The following is a 12,903-nucleotide window of genomic DNA, read 5'->3' as shown; positions in this document are numbered from 1 at the left end:
TCTGATTCATCTAGCTTGAATCAGAGGCTTAAGAACATAGATGCCCACATTTTCATCACAGTGGGGTAAGGATTAGGAAAGCATTCTGAGAAGCAGACATAGGAGAGGGCAAAGAAAAATTATATTCTGGATTCTTCACAGTGTTCCAGGCTCCCCTAGAAGAGCAACAGATATTGAGTATACTGTTTACCAAAATCGTGACAAAATAAAAGTTGAATTGTAGGTGATTGATGCATTTAAAATTCAGAAAAGCTGATGAAAGTATTCTGCCCAGCCCTACCCACATTGAAATAAAATTAAAAATGTCAAAAGTGTAAGGGAATGTTGTGAGTGTTTTATTCAAAACTCTATTTGTGCTGAAGATTTCTTATTTTCCTGCATGTTGAAATACATTTGTATTATTTGTTATATCTTTTGATGAGATACAAGGAGTTAAGCTTAATGTTCATGATGTCACTCTAATTCTTCCTGTAATTATTTCTAGAAATAAGAATCAGCAAGGGAAGTAGGACCACTATATGGCAAGGAATAAGAAAAGTAATATTAGTATGGACATTTTAAGAGACTCAGAAGCTGGTAATTTGGTTTTAACTTTCCATGATTTCAGTGTACACAAAGTTTCAAAAGAAAAAAGTCATTCAATATTATGTTGAAATTTTTGTATTTCAACTTCTGCATTTCTTCGTGAAAATATTTCCTTAATGCTGTCATCTTTCTGATCATCATAAAGTGTCATATTCAGTACATTTTCAGTACATTCTTCTAATGAAATTGTTGACAGGTATGAAAATACTTTTTCCATTAGAGGTTCTCTGAGAAAAGGCATTGGAGAGCTCTTTTTTGCTAGAGTATCGTCAGAAAACCAGTCATCGGCTGCGTCTATACTTTGGCTGTAATGAGAATCAGATTGTAGTGTCGATAAGCTTAAAGTAGCACTGCTGGGATGTGTTGTCGAGCTAGTCTCTGAAGGGTCACAAATGACCTTTTTTGTTGCAAGGCAGAATTCATCTTTAGAGTGATCTTTATTTGCTGTAAAAGAAAATTAGACTTACTATTAATATTACATAATTCATGAGCCAAATCTTACTTATAAAGACAATGTTTCTTTTTAAAATTCAGACTCTTTTAAGGGTTATAATGGACAGTAGGATGAAATAGTGAAATTCTAAGTTGCTATCACCATCTGTACAATGTTGAATATGTTATTAGGAATTAACAATTTCATGATAATCAAGAATAGAAAAGGCTATTCTAGATAAAATCAACCTGTTTTCACAGGAGAAGATTCTAAACAGGCTAGAAAGCTCAGTTCTGGAATGTCCCTTAAATCAGAAAATGTAGATAGTTTCTTCAGTATTTATAGCTAAGTAAGGCCTGATTTTTTAAAATAAATTTTAAAAATGCATGCTTCTGGGGGTGCCTGGGTGGTTCAGTTGGTTAAGCGCCTGACTTTGGCTCAGGTCATGATCTCATGGTCTGTGAGTTCATGCCCGACATCCAGCTCTGCCTGACAGCTCAGAGTCTGGAGTCTGCTTCTTCAGATTCTGTGTCTCCCTCTCTCTCTCCCCCTCCCCCGCTCATGCTCTGCCTCTTCCAAAAATAAATAAACATTAAAAAATAAAACAGTAAAAAAACATGCTTCTGTAAGATTACAAAATGTTTGGTCCACAGTGGGAAGGGCCTATGGGCTGGTTTTACACCAATTAAAGTAACATCTAACATTCCTAGAGTGCCTTACAATGTGCAAAGCGATTTGATATACTTACATATCTCATTTATCAATAATTTTTCAAGGTAGTTACTATTAGCACCACTTCACAAAGGAAAAGACATGTTTAGAGACTGAAGACTCACCACAAATCTAGACTTCATCTGGACTTCTAGTACTCTAAGACTAATGCTTCCCCCATTACATTATTTATGCTGCACAGTTGGTATTTTAAAATTTAAGTTTTAGAAAATATCATATGATATAATATCCTAAGCATATGTTATAATATTTTTACATATTGGCTTTTGATACTAATGTACAACATTAATTATTTATTTTTTTAATTTTTTAAATGTTTATTTATTTTTGAGAGAGACAGTGTGTGAGCGGGGGTGAGGCAGAGAGAGAGAGGGACACAGAATCTGAGGCAGTCTCCAGGCTCTGAGCTGCCTGCACAGAGCCTGGTGCAGGGCTGGAACTCACAAGCCATGAGATCATGACCTAAGCAGAAGTCGGGCGCTTAACTGACTGAGCCACCCAGGCACCCCTATAACATTAATTTTTAAAGCTGTTTTAGATACTTTATTGCATTTTGTATATCCAACTTTTCTTTTATTTTCCTTTTTTTTTTTAAAGTAGGCTTCATGCTCAGTGTGGAGCCCAAGGCAGGGCTTGAACTCACCACCCTGAGATCAAGACTTGAGCTGAAACCAAGAGTTGGACACTTAACTGACTGATCCACCCAGGTACCCTTATTTCCAACATTTCTTAAATTACATAGGAGGATAACATTTTGAGGTACTAGGGACTATGCAATACACATAATCTAAAGGATTATAAAACACTCATGTCTTTTGATCCTCCAGGATTACTATATGACACTAGCTATGATACCTTTAGATATAAATAAGGAACAAAAATTTAAATTACACATTTTAATTTAAGATATGACATTGCAAGTTTCATTTTCTAAGAAATATATGCCTGCTCACATACTAATCCATTAACATTTCCCTTGAATTTCCATGGTTTTAAAAACAATATTTAGGTATCATTTAGGTCAGCTTCTTGATTCTTTAAGATGTGAATTGTTATAAGTTGGTTATGATTTCTTTTAATAAATTGTTGAGAAAAATTACCTTTTATACATGCTGTTTCCTTTTTTCTTTGTTCCTCCTGCAAAAAAAAAGTTATTTGTATTTAAAAAACTGAATGGTTTCTATGTGATTTTTAAAATATATTTAACATATATTTATATAAGAAAAATATATTTTAACTTCATAATTAATGTACTATGGAATGTTCTTTTTCTATGATATGAATTTATTTCATCAAAAATATGTTGTCAGAAAAGAAAAAGTGTTGGGGTATCATCTGGAAAGAATATGAATTGGTTCAAGAAGGCAGTCTCAGGATAGGGAATGAAAAGGTGAAATAGAGTTCATCAGAATTATTTCTCTCCCTCCTCACTAACTCAGAGTCACTTTGTTAGAACTAGAGAGGGCTAAAAAAGTAATTAGAATTCCTAGACTTACTCATTTCACTAACCAACAACAACAACAAAATGAATTTTATAAAAATGTGTCTATTGTTTTGAAGCAAATAAAACAGTTACTCAAACAATACATTCCAGATGTGTTCGGCGAAGTGTCATGGGATAGTAGTTGTTGAACTCCAGGGCATCAGAATCACTTGTTGTGCTTATTAAAATGCTAATACTTGGGCATAATATCAGACCCTACTAAAACATTCTCTGGGAGGTGTTTGGGAGTATGCATTCTAACACGTTCTGCAAGTGGTTCTGATTCAGGTTTTCCTTAGACCACAAGACAAATAATCGGCTAGTACATAGGGTGTTTGGAATTGGCTGGAGAGATAATAACACTGTTTCTTGTGTTTTGGGGGAACTGTGTTAGTACTCTGTTCTGATCTGCATTGTCCTGTCCCCCAAAATGGTTTGCTTAGGATACACCGTACATATATATACGATATGTGTGTGTGTATGTGTGTGTGTATATATATAAGTCTTATACATATATATAGGATAACATTAAGCCCTTTTTTCACAATCACCTTTACTTATTTGTCACTTTTACCTTTTATTAAGATAAATGCCAGTATAGGCTCCCGATTTACCTTGCCGGATTTAAGACCAATTCAATTTGTGACTCCTGTATAAATTATATTAGAATGCTGCCTCTCAGAGTTTTATGTGCCTATGTCTTACCTGGGAGTTTGTTCAAATGCAGATTATGATCCAGTAGGTCTGGGGGCAGGAGGGGGGGGGGTGGTCTGAGATTCTGCAATTCTAATAGACACTCCCAGGTAATGACGATATTGCTGGTCTAGGGACCACAGAATAAGGCCCTAGAATGATTGAAATTCCACCCAAACTAAGGGAATAACAAAATGAACATTCTTACATATGCTGACTATAATTAGGTAGAATTTTTATGGAGGGCAATATAACAACTCTACTTTTAGAAATGTATTTTTTCCAAGTTAATAATTTTGGATTTGTGTACATATACAGTTAGCAGAATGTTCTTTACAATACTGTTAAGCATTTTTAAAACTCTAAAATTCTAAAAGTAAAGAAATACTTAAATGTATTATGATAACCAGAGAGCCAGTAAAAAAAAGAGAACTACAGGCCAATATCCCTGATGAATATGGATGCAAAAATTCTCAACAAGATACTAGCAAATCGAATTCAACAGCACATAAAAAGAATTATTCACCATGATCAAGTGGGATTCATTCCTGGGCTGCAGGGCTGGTTCAACATTCACAAATCAATCAATGTGATACGTCATATTAATAAAAGAAAAGATAAGAACCATATGATCCTATCAATTGATGCAGAAAAAGCATTTGACAAAATTCAGCATCCTTTCTTAATAAAAACCCTCGAGAAAGTTGGGGTAGAAGGAACATACTTAAACATCATAAAAGCCATTTATGAAAAGCCCACAGCTAACATCATCCTCAATGGGGAAAAACTGACAGCTTTCCCCCTGAGATCAGGAACATGACAGGGATGTCCACTCTCACTGCTGTTGTTTAACATAGTGTTGGAAGTTCTAGCATCAGCAATCAGACAACAAAAGGAAATCAAAGGTATCAAAATTGGCAAAGATGAAGTCAAGCTTTCACTTTTTGCAAATGACATGATATTACACATGGAAAATCTGATAGACTCCACGAAAAATCTGCTAGAACTGATACATAAATTCAGCAGAGTTGCAGGATACAAAATCAATGTACAGAAATCAGTTGCATTCTTATACACTAATAGTGAAGCAACAGAAAGACAAATAAAGAAACTGATCCCATTCACAATTGCACCAAGAAGCATAAAATACCTAGGAATAAATCTAACCAAAGATGTACAAGATCTGTATGCTGAAAACTATAGAAAACTTATGAAGGAAATTGAAGAAGATATAAAGGAATGGAAAAACATTCCGTGCTCATGGGTTGGAAGAATAAATATTGTTGAAATGTGAATGCTACCCAAAGCTATCTACACATTCAATGCAATCCCAATCAAAATTGCACCAGCATTCTTCTCAAATCTAGAACAAGCAATCCTAAAATTCATATGGAACCACAAAAGGCCCCGAATAGCCAAAGTAATTTTGAAGAAGACCAAAGCAGGAGGCATCACAATCCCAGACTTTAGCCTCTACTACAAAGCTGTCATCATCAAGACAGCATGGTATTGGCACAAAAACAGACACATAGACCAATGGAAGAGAATAGAAACCCCGGAACTAGACCCACAAACGTATGGCCAACTAATCTTTGACAAAGCAGGAAAGAATATCCAATGGAAAAAAGACAGCCTCTTTAACAAATGGTGCTGGGAGAACTGGACTGCAACATGCGGAAGAATGAAACTAGACCACTTTCTTACACCATTCACAAAAATTAACTCAAAAATGGATAAAGGACTTGAATGTGAGACAGGAAACCATCAAAACCCTAGAGAAGAAAGCAGGAAAAGATCTCTCTGACCTCAGCCACAGCAATCTCTTACTCGACACATCCCCAAAGGCAAGGGAATGAAAAGCAAAAATGAACTATTGGGACCTCATGAAGATAAAAAGCTTCTGCACAGAAAAGGAAACAATCAACAAAACTAAAAGGCAACCAACAGAATGGGAAAAGATATTTGCAAATGACATATTGGACAAAAGGCTAGTATCCAAAATCTATAAAGAGCTCACCAAACTCCACACCCCAAAAAACAAATAATCCAGTGAAGAAATGGGCAGAAAACATGAATAGACACTTCTGTAAAGAAGACATCCAGATGGCCAACAGGCACATGAAAAGATGCTCAACGTCGCTCCTCACCAGGGAAATACAAATCAAAACCACACTCAGATGTCACCTCACGCCACTGAAGAGTGGCCAAAATGAACAAATCAGGAGACTATAGATGCTGGAGAGGTTGTGGAGACACGGGAACCCTCTTGCACTGTTGGTGGGAATGCAAACTGGTGCAGCCGCTCTGGAAAACAGTGTGGAGGTTCCTCAAAAAATTAAAAATAGACCTACCCTATGACCCAGCAGTAGCACTGCTAGGAATTTACCCAAGGGATACAGGAGTGCTGATGCGTAGGGGCACTTGTACCCCAATGTTTATAGCAGCACTCTCAACAATAGCCAAATTGTGGAAAAAGCCTAAATGTCCATCAACTGATGAATGGATAAAGAAATTGTGGTTTATATACACAATGGAGTACTACGTGGCAATGAGAAAGAATGAAATATGGCCCTTTGTAGCAACGTGGATGGAACTGGAGAGTGTGATGCTAAGTGAAATAAGCTATACAGAGAAAGACAGACACCATATGTTTTCACCCTTATGTGGATCCTGAGAAACTTAACAGAAACCCGTGGGGGAGGGGAAGGAAAAAAAAAGAAAAAAAAAGATGTTAGAGTGGGAGAGAGCCAAAGGATAAGAGACTCTTAAAAACTGAGAACAAACTGAGGGTTTATGGGGGGTGGGAGGGAGGGTAGGGTAGGTGACGGGCATTGAAGAGGGCATCCTTTGGGATGAGCACTGGGTGTTGTATGGAAACTAATTTGACAATAAATTTCATATAATAAAAAATAAAAATAAAATAAAAAAAAAATAAAATAAAATAAAAATAAATGTATTATGATACATAAATATTAATACAATGGATATTCTTCCAACTATTAAAAATGATGCTATAGTATCAGAAGTAAGGAATCAAAAAATGATGAGGACATATCAAAAAAGACAGAGAAACAACCTTGAAGGGGTTCCCACTGGCCAAATTTTGAAAAATCTGACAATCAAAATAATTATAGTAATAGTAATGGGTTATCATCTGCTGAATAACACAGAAACCCATTAGTCTATACAGATAATAAATAAATACATAAAGTAATAAAGATGGGGACCTTTTTTCTTACAGTAGAAAGCCACATGACAAATATAGATGGAAGTGGTAGAATTAGAAAAACATCATTTTGCTACAGTTTTGTAAAGATTGGCTCAGGCAAGAATAATTTATATAGCTAGTAAGTAGAGTTTGATGAAGGATATTTACATGATCATAAAAAGTCATCACACAAATTATTTAATTGCTAGGGCAAAAACTGGAATAATACAGTAGGTGAAGAACAGACACCATCCTGATTGTGTGATCAACTAAAATCACTAGTGAAAAGTAGACAAATATTGTATGTCTTCAGAGCTGATAAAATGAATCTGATCATAAGGAAAGTCAAACTGAATCTATGATCTATAAAATAACTGGCTTGTATTCTTCAAAATGTCAATATCAGGAAAGACAATGAAAGGGCATTCTAAAATATATTGAACTGAATAATGATGAAAAGAAAACATAAAAATTTGTGGGATGCAGCAAAAGGAGTGCTTAGAGGAAAATATAAACATTAAATGTTTATATTATAAAGGGAGGGAAGTCTAAGAATAATAAAATTGAAACTTCCTAGCAAGACTGATTTAGAAAAGAGAAATATAATCAGGAATAAAAAGAGTGCCACCACTAAAGATTCTACAGATATTAGAAGGATAATAAATGGATACTATTAAAAACTTTATGCCAATAAATAACAACTTATATAAAATGGACAAATTCATTGAAAAAACATAAATTTCTAAAGCATACAAAATAGAACATTTAAATAGCCCCATATCTATTAGTTACTACATTTATAGGCAAAACTTTCTCTTGAAGAAAACTCCAGATGTAGATGACTTCATTGGTAAATTCTAGAAAAACTTTGAGAAAGCAGTATTTTTCAAAAAGTAGAAGAGCAGGAAACATTTCACAATTGTTTTGTGACCAGAATAACTGTGATATTAAAATCTAACAAAGATATTACAAGAATAATACCTCTTATGAACATAGATGCCAAAATGATTTAAAATATATTAGTAAATCAAATCCAGGGAGGTTTATTCTAGGAATACAAGGTTGGTGTAATATTTGGAATTAAATGTAATTCACATTAACAAAAGAGAAAATCCATGTGAATTATGTCAAAAGACGCAGAAAAACTATTTGGCAAAATTCAGCAAACTTCATGACTAAAAAAAAAAAAGCAACTCCCAGTAGACTAAGAATAGAAGGGAATTTCCTTGACCTGACAATATGCATCTGTAAATGCTATAACTAACCTCCCACTTACTGGTGAAGAGTTGAATGTATTATGCATTCTAAGATCAGGAATATAAAAAGGATAACTATTCTCACTTCTATTCATCATTATACTGGAGGTCTTACCCAGTACAATAAGATGAGAAAATAAAATAAAAGCATAAAGATTGGAAAAGAAGTAAAATTGATGTTTTTCACGAATGATGTGACTGTATTGAAGAAAACCCTATGGATTCTACAACAAACATTACTCGAAGTAATAAATAAGTTTATTTACAAACGTCACAGAGCACAGGTCAATATAAATATCAATTGTAGTAAAGATGGCAATTTACTATAGACTAATTTGTAAACTAAATGCAATTCCCATCACAACAATCTTAACAAGATATTTTGTAGCTAGAGATAAGTTTATCTTAAAATTTTATAAACAGACAAAAGCTTTAAAAAAGTTGAAAAGAAGAATGAAATTGGAGGAACCAAACTGCTCAATTTTATGACTTACTACGTAGCTAGAGTGTGGTATTGGTAGCAATAGACAGGTGAATAGTACAGATAGAGAATCCAGAAATAGACCCACACATACATGCCCAATAGATTTTTGACAAAAGTTGCAAAAGCAACAGTGTAGAAAGGATACCTTTCCAATAAATAGACATCAGTAGCCCCCAAAATGAGCATTGATCTAAACCTCACACCTTATTAAAAAATTAAAAGCAGATCAAAGATAGAAATATAGAATGTAAAACTTCATACCAAAAAAAATCTTGAAAAAGAAGAACAAAGTTGGAAAACTTCCTGATATTAAAACTTACTTCAAAGCTATAATAATTAAAATGTGGTACTGATAGGGGTGCCTGGGTGGCTCAGTTGGTTAAGCCTTCGACTTTGGCTCAGGTCACGATTTCATGGTTTGTGAGTTCGAGTCCCACATTAATCTCTGTGCTGACAGTTCCAGAGCCTGGAGCCCGCTTCAGATTCTGTGTCTCCCTCTCCCTTTGCCCCTCCTCCACTTGCACGCTGGCTCTGTCTGTCTCTCTCTCAAAAATAAATAAACATTAAAAAAAAATTTTTTTTAACGTGGTATGATGTAAGGGATAAATATATAGATCAATGTAATACAATTGAGATTCCAGAAATAAATGCTCACATTTGTAGTCAACTAACTGACTTTCAACAAGTGTGCCAAGACAATCAATGGGAAAATAATAGTCTTTTCAACAAATGGTGTTGGGACAACCAGATATCTAAATGCAAATGAGTGAAATTGGGCCCATACCTCAAACCACATATGAAAACTCACTCAAAATAGATCCAACACTTAAATATAAAAGCTAAGACTACTAAAACTCTTAGAAGAAAACATCCACATAAATCTTTACCACCTTCAGTTGGAGAAAAGTTTTAGATATGACACTAAAGCTTTTATCTTGATGAGGTCCCAATAGTTAATTTTTGCTTTTGTTTCCCTTGTCTCTGGGCTACAGCCAATGTTAAAGAGGTTGCTGCCTGTGTTCTAGGATTTTGCTGGTTTCCTGTCTTACATTTGTCTTTCATCTATTTTGAATTTATTTTTGTGTATGGTGTAAGAAAGTGTTTCAGTTTCATTCTTTTGCATATTGTTGTCCAGTTTTCCCAACACCATTTGTTGAAGAGACTGTCTTTTTCCCCATTGGATATTCTCTCCTGCTTTGTCAAAGATTTGTTGACCATATTGCTGTGGGACCATTTCCATGTTTTCTATTCTGTTCCATTGATCTGTGTATCTGTTTTTGTGTCAGTACCAGACTGTTTTGATTACTACGGCTTTGTAGTTTATCTTGAAATCTGGGATTGTGATAACTCCAGTTTTGTTCTTCTTTCTCAAGATTGCTTTGGCTATTCAAGGTCTTTTAATTTTAGAATTATTTTCAAAACTTAAAATTTGGTCTATTCATAAAATGGAATACTGTATAACAGCCCATAATGAGCTATGAGTATATGCACCAACCTGGATGAATCTCAGAAACATAATGTTGCATAAAAAGATAAGAATGTATTAGACATGAAGTCTAAAAACATATAAAATTTAACAGTAGATTGCTCAAGGATCTATAGTATTTGTGGTAAAACCATAAAGAAAAACAAATAAATGGTTAACTGCAATTACAGGATAATGGGTCTACAGGAGGGTGAGGATTAGACTGTAAGAGATAAATGAAGACTCAGGACACCTCAAAGTTACTGGTAATATTCTATTTCTTATTCTGGGTGGTAGGCGTAAATAATTACACTTACTAGTCTTTAAATTGTTTGTGGGTACTCTTTTGTATATATACTGTATTTCACAATAAAAGCTTTTTTTAAATAAACCAAGCTCTAGTTCTATATATTAAGCCATATCTTTTGTTATAACTTTCATCCTCCTGCCTGCCTGTCTCTAGTAGGTGAGGAAGGGGCCAATACACAGGTAGAAATTGAGATGAGAAAAAGAGGTACAATAAGAAAAAGAATCCTTTTGTACTGAAAGTGATTATGGCTGAGGTCAGCACTACCTTATTCTTTTCATACCATGTTTTTATTCTATGTTTTATACTACTTTTCTTCTAAATTAGGTTCCTATCACTGACTATCAAGAGTCCAGAATAATATTTTATATTTACTTGTGCATTATTTATCTCTCCCACTAGGCTATAAATGTCAGGGGAGCAGGGACTCTTATCTTCCTTGTTCACTACCAAATTTCCAGTTGCCTAGAATAGTGCCTGGCATATAAGCCTGTATTAGATATTTGTTGAATGAACAATAAACAGTTAAAATTCAGGGCTACTATATATGTATTTCTTCCATTATAACACTCAAGATATTTTTGTAACTGTCTGTCTGTATCCATCATTAGGTATGAAGACATCATTATACTAATAGAACCTAGCAAAATGCCTAGCATGTGATGGGTATTGAGTAAATTCAATTAATATTAAATGTATACATAGAAACATTTTTTTTTCTCTGCAATGCAATCTCAGTTTCAAACAATCTTTCATTTGAAAGTCAGAGCTATTAATCTTTAGAATTAACTTGATCATTAAACCCACCTGCTTAAAACCCTCCAGTAATCATAATGGTATACTTCTATGTTGCTCACTATGTGGCCAGGCATGATTCTGAGTGCTTTTTACATACTGATTCATTTACTTCCCATAACAACTCTATGGAGATGAAATCATCCTCATTTTGCAGAAGAGGAAACAGACACACAGAAGTTAAGTAATTTGCCTAAGATTACACAGCTAGTAGTGGAAGAGCCAGGATTCCAAACTGCATCAACTGGCTCTACAGTCTATGCCCTTGACCATAATCCCATAATGCCTCCAGTGGATCTGTGAAGCCTATGGGGCAAAATCCAAAATGCTTAGACTGCAAATGATCCTCACAGCCTCGTCTCCAGGATCTTTTCCTACCACTTCCTCCTATTAACCCTAGGCTCTAAACATTATAGCATTTTTACCGAACATGTTACTTACTTTCATACCTGTAAGCCTTTAAACATAGAATATCTTTTGTTCTCTTTCCGTCTGGCAAATTATTTCTCCAAATCCAGCTAAAAATTTCTTCTCTGTGAAGCCTTCCTCAATTTATGCTCCTTTGCCTACATTTCGTCAATTTTGTGGCTCTTACCATGTTATGTTGTAATAATTTTAGTTTATATGATTTTCTTTGCTACTAACTTGGGGCTACTAACTAGGTCTGAACTCATATCTTATTGTTTATGTAGCCTCAGTGCCAAAACTACTGTTGTCAAAAAATATTTGTTAAACAAATGAAAATTGAGTTTAACTTGAGTTCAATATTCAATATGTAAAATGAAACTTTGATATCCTACCAATTTGTCGCTATTTATTTATTGCTATAATAATAATGTTATCAACCACTAATACTTATTTTGTTTAGTTATATCATAGATTTAAATTTCTACTGGTATCTCCCTTGTTTTACTTTGTGCATATAACACTGTTTTTGATATCACATAACAGAAAGTTAACTATGTGTCTGTTTTTCCCACTTGTACTACACTAGCATCTCTAAGGTAAGATTCATATCTTAACCATCCTTAATAGGGGGCTCCCAGAGCTTAGAATACAATGAAGTCTTTTAAAAATTTTTTCAACATTTATTCATTTTTGAAAGTGAGAGAGACAGAGCATGGTGGGGGAGGGACAGAGAGAGTGGGAAACACAGAATCAAAAGCAGGCTCCAGGTTCTGAGCGGTCAGCACAGAGCCCCACATGAGGCTTGAACTCACGGACCATAAGATTATGACCTGAGCTGAAGTCGGATGCTTCCCAGGTGCCCCAGAGTACAATGAAGTCTTAATAGATTCTTGTTAATTGTACTTAATTTCAATTAGTTAGTTTTGTTAGATTATTTGGTTACCCAAGTATCCTCTTATTTCTAAATCACTTTCTTCTGACAGGCCTGGCAATTTTGCTTTTTCTTATTCCATGTATCTTCAATAACAATCCCACTATGAGGAGTATATAGGCT

The 12,903-nt window shown here is 34.6% G+C and overlaps 1 protein-coding gene across 1 annotated transcript in view; it reads right to left on the bottom strand.

The window, feature by feature from the left end:
- Positions 1-318: 318 nt before the first annotated feature.
- CC1H1orf185 (chromosome C1 C1orf185 homolog) overlaps positions 319-12,903 on the bottom strand; it is a 35,692-nt gene continuing 23,107 nt past the window's right edge. Inside the window, exons 4-5 of the mRNA XM_025912688.2 lie at positions 2,851-2,887; positions 319-1,029 (exon numbers count right to left, since the gene is read on the bottom strand). Of these exons, the coding sequence (XP_025768473.2) occupies positions 635-1,029; positions 2,851-2,887 (432 nt within the window). The 3' untranslated portion in view covers positions 319-634. The remainder of the gene's footprint in view (positions 1,030-2,850; positions 2,888-12,903) is intronic.

This window comes from Puma concolor, chromosome C1 (assembly GCF_028749965.1).
Source record: "Puma concolor isolate L17-30 chromosome C1, mPumCon1.1.hap2, whole genome shotgun sequence".
In the NCBI taxonomy this organism is placed as follows: Eukaryota; Metazoa; Chordata; class Mammalia; order Carnivora; family Felidae; genus Puma; species Puma concolor.
The sequence above is the reverse complement of the archived record's forward strand: the minus strand, read 5'-3'. Positions and strand labels throughout refer to the sequence as shown.